The sequence below is a fragment of the Electrophorus electricus genome, chromosome 20 (genome assembly GCF_041902795.1).
Source record: "Electrophorus electricus isolate QZ-2024a chromosome 20, ASM4190279v1, whole genome shotgun sequence".
Taxonomy (NCBI): Eukaryota; Metazoa; Chordata; class Actinopteri; order Gymnotiformes; family Gymnotidae; genus Electrophorus; species Electrophorus electricus.
In genome coordinates this window covers 445462-455618 of record NC_137516.1, presented here as the reverse complement: position 1 = coordinate 455618, position 10157 = coordinate 445462, and the positions used below count along the sequence as shown (strand labels likewise).

Here is a 10157-nt window from a genome sequence, read left to right as displayed (position 1 = left end):
ATCTGTGTACTAATTTGTGTACTAATAAAACCCTACCTTGTCATAAAATGTTATGATGTACAGAATACTGGATAGATAGATAGATAGATAGATAGATAGATAGATAGATAGATAGATAGATAGATAGATAGATAGATAGATAGATAGATAGATAGATAGATAGATAGATAGATAGATAAACCTTAATATCATAACTGACATGAGCTACGAATCCATGTAATGGACATGGATAAAATAACATTAACATTAATATAACATTTTTGGTGTTTCAATTGTTTAACAATGACTTACTATAATCGCACTAGCTGAGATGAAGTGGGAGAGAATTGATTGTTCTGTACTCGAAGGTTCTGCACTCGGCATTGTGCACTGCGACGTAAACGTGACGCCGGAAATGGAGGACAGTTTGGAAGCGCTGGTATCTGGGCAGATTATCCGCGCTGAGCACAGTTCCCTGGTGTTCATGTAGGGGTGGGGAAAGTACTCCTATAGCTGACACATTGCACGTCAGAATTGTTTATTGTTTATTCATGGAGCTGACATGAATTTGCAGCGAAAGAGTTACACATTAGTAGTTATCCGTTTAGCCTCCGTTAGCGCAGTTGTGGTAATGGCGCTTTCTCACGCACATGTCTGACTGCGTTCCTCCGCTGGCATCCTGTGCTCGTCTCACTCTAACACGCGTGTTCGGTCAGGGTCGTTGATTTATTTACTTCTACCACGATGGCCAGTGTGCACGAGAGCTTGTATTTCAACCCTATGATTAGCAATGGCGTGGTGCAGGCGAACATCTTCGGCATCAAGGACTGGGTGACCCCCTACAAGATCGCTCTTTTAGCGCTGCTCCACGAAATGTCAACAACGAAGCCAATGGCGCTTCTAGACAGGAGGCGTCTGAACAAGCTCATCTTACCCCTGCAACAGGTTCGTCCTTCTCACGAGGTCGTGGAGTCTCGTTTGGTAGATTTACAGACACTGGCTGACGGTAAACGAACATGGCTCGTGTCTCTCAGGGTCCAGATCTGACGTTTGAGCAGCTCCTGAGTACTGTGGAAGAGTGCTGCGCTCCTATGGTGAATGCTGTCAAACTCAGGTACGTCTGCACTTTGCATTGCTCCTGCCCGCTGGAGCTGTTTGTCACGCGCAACTTTCCCACTCTCTCACCGAATCCTTTAGGTTGTTCCTGATGGCAGACAGAGAGCTACAGGACATGGAGCATTTCTTTGCCATTCTGCCAAATGCCTTTAGTGATTCAGAAGCATACAAGACCAGCGTGGTTGGTAAGAGGGTTAACGTTACAAACTGTGACCTGACAGGACAGATAAATGTTTCCACGTAGACCTGTATGTGGCCGTATATGTGAACGTTATAACAGTGTAGTCAGCAGTGAGTTCTGTAGTTCCTCATAGGTGGTGAGGAGGGCTGAAATGGACCTACCGAGCAGTGTGGGATCTACTGTTTGGTGATCTCTCGTCTTGCTTCCACAGGTCTGTACATGAGACAGATGCTGCTCGCCTACAACAAGCTCTCCTTTAGTCAGGTGTACAAGCTCTACAAAACCCTGCAGCAGTACTGTCGCCAGGGGCAACGACCCCCACGTGACTTCTCTACTCTGGCCGCCGAGGACATGGAGCTGACCAGCAATGATGACCCGGGCGCCGACCCCATGGACGGAGAGGAGCTGGACGCAGGGTCGCTGCACCAGTCCGACCTTGGGTGGGTGACCTCATCTGACCTCTGTATGGGTGTTCGGCAGGGTGCGGTGGTGTTCAGTGTGCTCCTCTCTCCCCCGCAGGTGTGACGAGGCTCGCGGTCCACTCTCTCAGAAACAGGCCGAGTACTTCCTCGCCCGGCAGGTATGTTTTCCTGGTGTGATCACGTGGGTCCTGTAAGCTCCCTGTGGTAGTCCCATCACGCGCTGTAGCTGTGGCTGTTCTTCTCGCAGGCGTACCTGCTGAAGAACGATGAGAACAAGGCCATGAGACCGGCTACACTGCAGGAGGAGCTCAATAACATCCTCACGTTCAACCCCGACTTCGCCGAGGCTGTGAGTGCAGCACCAGAACCTCCAGAGCGGCCAGACATGCACGCTGTCTCGCTCTCACACTGTGTCTGTCTCGCTCTCATGCATACAGTGTGTCTGTGTGTGTGTGTGTGTCTTACACACCATGTGGCACAGGGTGTGTTGCTTCTCTCTCTCTGCAGGAAAAACCTAGAAGGATTTTCTTTTTGTGTAATTAAGCCAGTTCTATCCCTCTCTCCCTCTCTCCCTCTCCCCCAGCACTACCTGAGCTACCTGAACAGCGTGCGTGTTCAGGACCTCTACATCTCCACCCACAGTCTGCTTCACTACTTTGACCGTCTCATCCTGTGTGGGGGGGAGGGGAAGAGTAACGGAGACGAGGGTTACGGACGCAGCCTCCGTTACGCCGTGCTCAATCTGGCAACCCTGCACTGCCGCTTCGGACACTAGTGAGCACCCTGCACACCGTGTGTGGTGTGTTGTACAGCAGTTGTGTGGTACTTGTTGTGTAACTGTTCTGTATGTGTTGCAGTCAGCAGGCTGATCTGGCTCTACAGGAGGCGATTCGCATCGCACAGGAAGCAAATGATCATGTGTGCCTTCAGCACTGCCTGGTACACGCATACATACATACATACATACACATATACATACATTCGTATGTAGGTACATACACACACGTACCTACGTATACACACACACACACACACACATGCATACATATATACATATACATACATATACACACATACATACACACACATACATGCATACAAACACATATACATACATTTGTATGTAGGTACATACACGTATGTACGTACATACATACATACATACACACACACACATATACATACATACACACACACACACACACACACACACACACACACACACATATACATACATACATACATACATACACACACACACACATACATACATACATGCATACAGGAAGCCAATGATCATGTGTGCCTTCAGCACTGCCTGGCACACATACACTCATACATACACGCACACACATACATACATACATACATGCATACATACACGCGCACCTACATACATACATACAAACATACACGCGCACAAACACATACATACATATATACATGCATACATGCATACACGCGCACAAACACATACATACATACATACATATATACATACATACACATACATACATACATGCACACATACATACACTCATACATACACGCACACATGCATGCATACATAGACGCGCATATACATACACACGCACCTACATACATACATACATACATGCGCACCTACATACATACATACATACATACATACATACATGCGCACCTACATACATACATACATACATACATACATGCGCACCTACATACATACATACATACATACATACACACACACACATATACATACATACACACACACACACACACATATACATACATACATACATACACACACACACACACACACACATACATACATACAAGCATACAGGAAGCCAATGATCATGTGTGCCTTCAGCACTGCCTGGCACACACATACATACATACATACATGCATACATACACGCGCACCTACATACATACATACATACAAACATACATGCGCACAAACACATACATACATATATACATGCATACACGCGCACAAACACATACATACATACATACATATATACATACATACACATACATACATACATGCACACATACATACACGCACACATGCATGCATACATAGACGCGCATATACATACACGCGCACCTACATACATACATACATACATACATACATGCGCACCTACATACATACATACATGCGCACCTACATACATACATACATACATACATACATACATGCGCACCTACATACATACATACATACATACATGCGCACCTACATACATACATACATACATGCGCACCTACATACATACATACATGCGCACCTACATACATACATACATACATACATGCGCACCTACATACATACACGCACACACACATACATGCATACATACATACATGCGCACCTACATACATACACGCACACACACATACATGCATATACACGCACACACATACATACATACACGCGCACCTACATACATACATACACACACGCGCACATACATACATACACACACGCGCACATACATACATACATACATACACACACGCGCACATACATACATACATACACACACGCGCACATACATACATACATACATACACACACGCGCACATACATACATACATACATACACACACGCGCACATACATACATACATACATACACACACGCGCACATACATACATACATACATACACACACGCGCACATACATACATACATACATACACACACGCGCACATACATGCATACATACACGCACGCGCACCTACATGCATGCATACACGCACGCGCACCTACATGCATGCATACACGCACGCGCACCTACATGCATGCATACACGCACGCGCACCTACATGCATGCATACACGCACGCGCACCTACATGCATGCATACACGCACGCACGCGCACCTACATGCATGCATACACGCACGCACGCGCACCTACATGCATGCATGCATGCACGCACGCGCACCTACATACATACACGCACGCGCACCTACATACATACACGCACGCACGCGCACCTACATACATACACGCGCACCTACATACATACACGCGCACCTACATACATACACGTGCACCTACATACATGCATGCATGCACGCGCACCTACATACATACATGCATGCATGCACGCGCACCTACATACATACATGCATGCATGCACGCGCACAGACACGCATACATACTTACACGCGCACATACATACATACATACATACATACATACACGCACATACAGACATACATACATACACGTGCACCTACATACATACATACATACATACACGCGCACATACATACATACTTAAATACACATGAACATACGCGCACCTACATACATACATACATACATAGGCGCGCACCTACATACATACATACATACATGCGCACATACACATACATACATACATACATACACGTGCACATACATACATACATACATACATACATGCGCACATATACATACATACTTAAATACACGCACACATACATACATACTTAAATACACGTGAACATACACACACACACATAAATACATACACGCGCGCACCTACATACAGACATACATACATACATACACGCGCATATACATACACGTCCACCTACATACATACACGCGCACATACATACATACACGCGCACATACACATACATACATACACGCGCACATACACATACATACATGCGCACATACACATACATACTTAAATACACGTGAACATACACACACACACACACACACATAAATACATACACGCGCGCGCACACATACATACATAAACGCGCACATACATACACGCGTGCGCACACACATACACACTCACAAAAACGCGCACACACGCGTGCACACACATGTATACACACACATACACGTAGACACATACATACACGCACGCACACATACACACATGACACACAGACGTACCTGTATATTTAATGACAAGCTTCACAACTCTAATCCCCCATGTCTCTCTCTCCCTCCGTCTCTGGATATAGAGTTGGTTATACACTCTGGAACAGATGAAGGGTTCAGACAGTGTGACTCTGACTGAAGACTCTGTTAAAATGGCTGCACATTTCTGTCTACCTGTGAGTTTGGGAAATGAGCCTGTTGGGACATGCGGTTTTCCATGGAGCAGTTTTCCATGGAGCTCCCTGCAAGAAACGTGAGTTGTTGGTGATTCTGCCTGACCCACCCCACTGTCCTCACCTGTCCTGTGCAGTATTTGGCGTCTCTGGGTGTCCAGTCTCTGGTCCAGCAGGGGGCGACGCAGGGCATTCCAGCCAACAGGCTTTTGGACGCCCTGCGTGGGACGGACGTCGTGCACTGGAAGCAGAGCCTATCCGAGCTCGTAGAGATCAGTCTGGCGCAAACGGCCTCTATATGGAGGCTATATGGCAAGAGGTGAGACATGGAACGCCATAGAGGAGACAACTCTCTCATTTTGTGTGTGTGTGTATATTACACCACACACACACACAAAAAAATTTATATATATATATATATATATATATATATATATATATTGTGTGTGTGTGTGTGTGTGTGTGTGTGTAGCACTATGGCCCAGCAGCAGGTCCAGCTCCTCCTCGGTATGGCCAGTCTGGAGTCTGTGAACTACGGTGTTCAGCAGAACAACACGGAGCCGTTCGCCATCGCTCTGTGTCACCTGGCAGAGCTGCACGCAGACCAGGTAGAGCAGCCCACTCCCACCCCGCCAACACCTGTGTGTTATACCCCTAGTGCGCTTGGAATTAAGTGTTTGGTGTCTTTTGTCATCATTATGGGGGGTTGTAATTAAGTGTTTGGTCTCTTGTGTCCCTCCCCAGGGCTTGTACGGTGCGGTTGGTGACATCATTAAACACCTGAAGCAGCAGTTTCCTTCCCACACTCAGCACTCCAAGGTGCTTCTAAAGCTCTGTGCTTGTCCAGACCAGACGAGCTGACCTCAGATCGGGGTCCGCTCACGATCATCTCCTTTTCAGCTCTGGATGCTGTGTGACCTGAAGATCCAGTTTGAGAAGGCTATGAATTCTGGGAAGTTCCACCTGGCTGAGCCCCATGTTACCGCCATCGGTGCTCTGGACAGTATGGAGGGGCTGTACAGGTGTGCCTCACTGCCCTGAGCACACACCCCACACAGGTGCGCACAGGATGCGCTGGTCTAGCTGTGTGTGTGTGTGTGTGTGTGTGTGTGTGTGTGTGTGTGTCCAGGAAAGCCCAATTGCTGAGGGCCCTGAACCAGATGTCGGAGGCCTCTAAGATCCTACAGCAGGTCCAACAGTTGGGTGTGAAGAAAAGGAACACTGAGATGATCATCAGGTATGTGTGGGGACATGTGAGAGTGTGTGTGTGTTGTGCTTACATAATCCTGTTCCTGTGTGTTGGTACTGAGCTGCTGTTTGTGTTTTGTGTCTCTGCATGCGTGCGCGTGTGTGTGTGTGCGCGTGTCTGTGCGTGTGGGTGTGTGCGTGCGTGCGGGTGTGTGCGTGCGTGTGCGTGTCTGTATGCGTGTGTGTCTCTGCATGTGTGCGTGTGTGTGTGTGTGCAGGGTGATGCTGGCTACTGCAGAGCTGCACTGGGACTCGTCTGGTTTTTCTGCTTCTCTCCCGCTCCTGCTACAGGCCCTCACACTCACACACACACACAACCTACAGAGTCTGGAGTCCGAGACCATCCTGCACCTGGCCTTTACCCAGGTACACACACACACACACACACACACACTTGATGCAGGGTACAGACAGGCTCTATAGGTTTTGTGTGTGTGTGTGTGTCGCACAGCTGATGCTGGGTGTCCCTGAGCAAGCTCTGGCACTGGTCCAGGCTGTGCTGGAGTCTGTTCTGGCACACGGAGCCCTGCTGAAGAAGGGTCGTGCCCTGTTGCTCATGGCCCGCTGCCAGGCTGTGCTGGCTACGTCTGCCCCGGAGGAGCTCCGCCTGGGGAGTAAGCGCCCACCGCACCCCAGCCAAACCAGCACATGCCCAAGGACTCTGTCCTCTTTATTATTAATGAAGACAATGCAGTATGTCACAGTTATCAACACAGATAGCACAGTACACCGCAGCTATTAACAAAGATGTTCTCTCTCCCTCTCTCTCTCATGCTCTCGCCCCGTCCCGCCCCTTTGCAGAGGTGGAGATGGCGGTACAGACTCTAGCAGAGGCCGCTGTGTTCTTTACCCAGCTGGGCTGTAAGCCCCGGCTGCGTGACGTCTACTACCTGCAGGCTCGCTTGTATCACACTCTGGGAAACGTCCAAGAACGCAACAAATGCGCTCTGCTCTTCCGCCTGCTAAACCAGGAGTTGCCACCAGGGAGCAGTATAGCAGCCACACCCTTGTAATCCTCCTCAGGGTGGGACAGCACCCTTTCCAAACACCTGCAGTGTCTGATCACAGTGACAAATACAGCTGCTTTTGTACAGAGCACGAGTCTGTGTTTATGTATATTTGGGGTTTTAAATGTTTGTGTGTGTGTGTGTGAGAGAGAGAGAGAGAGAGAGAGAGTGTATGGAGTGTATGGGGGATGGAGCAGAAAGTTTCTCGTGGTGAAAGGAGCCAAGTGAAAAGTCAAGCCCGCTACACGAGCAGTGGAGTGTGAATGAGGTGTGGGCTCGTGCCTGGTATCTAGGCGTTCTGGCGCGCGCTAAGAGCAGAGCCTCGTAGTCACCTCGTTTCCGCTGTCCACGTGAAATACGATGCCTCGTGGCCCACCTCCACAGATACGCAATCTCCGCCGCCTCCGCGCGTTCCTCCATATTCGCTCCTCGAAGATGGAGGCGCTCGGGGGCTACCCGGCCAAGCCCTGCGCCCCGCGCGCGCGGCTGCTCGCCCTGCTGATGAGCGCTGCGGTGTGCATGGGTTCGTTATATTTACTTCACATGAAACTGGCAAAGTCAAGAAAACCGAGAGATTTTTACTCGTTTGAGGTGAAGGATGCCAAAGGAAGAGCCGTTTCCTTGGAGAAATACCGGGGAAGAGTAAGTTTCCGTGTGTGTAAGCGCTAAGTTCGTACACGTAAGTGTACATGTGGCAGGCTCACGTGTGCATTGCCCGGTTTGTAAGTTCGTGGGAATAAACGTGCTCTCTGCTGCAGGTCTCGCTGGTTGTAAACGTGGCGTGGCACGGCCAGCACGCGGAGCAGAACTACCGAGCTTTACAAGAGCTTCACCGCGAGCTCGGGACGTCGCACTTTACCGTACTGGCGTTCCCCTGCGCGCAGTACGGCGGCACAGAACCGGGAACAAGCCGCGACATTGAGGCGTTTACCAAGTCTGCTTATGGTGTGACGTTTCCGATATTTAGCAAGATCAGAATAATGGGAGCAGAGGCGGAGCCCGCGTTCAAGTTCCTTACAGGTAAAGCAACTGAGCAAGTCACGAGCTGTCGGGACGTTACGTGCATCTGAATGGATTTTGCGCACTAATGTTTGTTTAACGGAGACAGGCCTCGCGTTACGCCCGTAGTCCAGGGGAGGCGCTCGCTATGCAGAGCGGATAAAACGGTTCACTCCTGCGTGCCGTTACGCGATTACAGCTTGGAGCACTTTGTAAAGTCTTTTGTAATGCAGTGAAGTATGTGCTACTGTCATGTCTGTAACCGTTTGCTCTTATCAAGTCGCTTTTATTTGCACTCGTCGCCACAGAAGTGTTGGGTTGGAACGGAACACCCCCCGCACACACACGCACGCACACGCACTTTTATTTGTGTGGTGTTTTTCATCTTGGAATTTTCTCTGGTCACTTGCAGATTCAGTACAGCAGATGCCAAAATGGAATTTCTGCAAGTTTCTGGTGAGTGCTGATGGCCAGGTGATGCGTTTCTGGAGGCCGGAGGAGCCCATCGAGGAGATCCGGCAGGAGGCCACGGCCCTCGTCCGCAACCTCATCCTGAAGAAGAGATCCGAACTCTGAGACCTGCGAGCGCCTGAAACGTCGTCCTGAAGAGAGATGATCTCTGAGATCATTGTGGTTTGAGCCTCTGAGAAGAGATGACATATGCCCCTTTACTCTGGTACCTTCACAGACCTTCTCCAAACTCCAAACACCACCTGCGGCACAGACGTGTATGTGAGTGAGTTACTGAGATGAGCTCAGAGGTTTGGCTGCTCTGCTGTCCCAGTGCCAGGGTAGAGATGCCCACACCAACTTCAGTGGGTTTCAAATGTCCAAGAACTTCTGCTATTCTTTAGCTGTGGTGACTGAAGACAAGGTCTAGTGTGCGTTGTGATCATAGTGGTATTAATAGTCCTCTCTGCTGTGGAAGTTACAGTCGCATCCTTCAGACTTCATTATTGCTCAAACCAACTATTCGTTCGTTTGTTCGTTCTTCAGGGTTTTTTTCCAGTTTTTAATGGTTGTACAAGGAATCTGGCAAACACTGATTAGACATTGTCATTGTTTATTAATAAAAGTGCAAATAAAATAGCACAAGCTTGTACTGCTTTTTTATTGTCGAGGGGAATGATGACACACTTG

General features: G+C 48.6%; 2 protein-coding genes across 4 annotated transcripts; both read left to right on the top strand.

The window, feature by feature from the left end:
• The first annotated feature begins 361 nt into the window (after positions 1 to 361).
• Positions 362 to 9567, top strand: anapc5 (anaphase promoting complex subunit 5). 3 transcript variants are annotated; one of them, XM_081703511.1, is made up of 18 exons: positions 362 to 924; positions 1014 to 1093; positions 1177 to 1280; positions 1488 to 1716; positions 1796 to 1856; positions 1946 to 2047; positions 2282 to 2472; positions 2556 to 2637; positions 5674 to 5766; positions 5901 to 6082; positions 6236 to 6371; positions 6508 to 6582; positions 6664 to 6785; positions 6893 to 7000; positions 7230 to 7377; positions 7463 to 7625; positions 7813 to 8035; positions 9430 to 9567. In XM_081703511.1, the coding sequence occupies exons 1-17, from the start codon at positions 724 to 726 to the stop codon at positions 8022 to 8024; spliced, it is 2289 nt and encodes a 762-aa protein (XP_081559637.1). In that variant the 5' UTR covers positions 362 to 723; the 3' UTR covers positions 8025 to 8035; positions 9430 to 9567. The 3 variants fall into 3 exon arrangements, with proteins under 3 accessions (XP_081559637.1, XP_035391970.2, XP_081559638.1); XM_035536077.2 differs by lacking the exon at positions 9430 to 9567 and having other exon boundaries at positions 363 to 924; positions 7813 to 8106; XM_081703512.1 differs by lacking the exons at positions 1177 to 1280; positions 9430 to 9567 and having other exon boundaries at positions 785 to 924; positions 7813 to 8106.
• Positions 8233 to 10106, top strand: gpx8 (glutathione peroxidase 8 (putative)). Its single transcript, XM_026995769.3, has 3 exons — positions 8233 to 8660; positions 8777 to 9038; positions 9430 to 10106. The coding sequence occupies exons 1-3, from the start codon at positions 8379 to 8381 to the stop codon at positions 9591 to 9593; spliced, it is 708 nt and encodes a 235-aa protein (XP_026851570.3). The 5' UTR covers positions 8233 to 8378; the 3' UTR covers positions 9594 to 10106.
• The last annotated feature ends 51 nt before the right edge of the window (positions 10107 to 10157 follow it).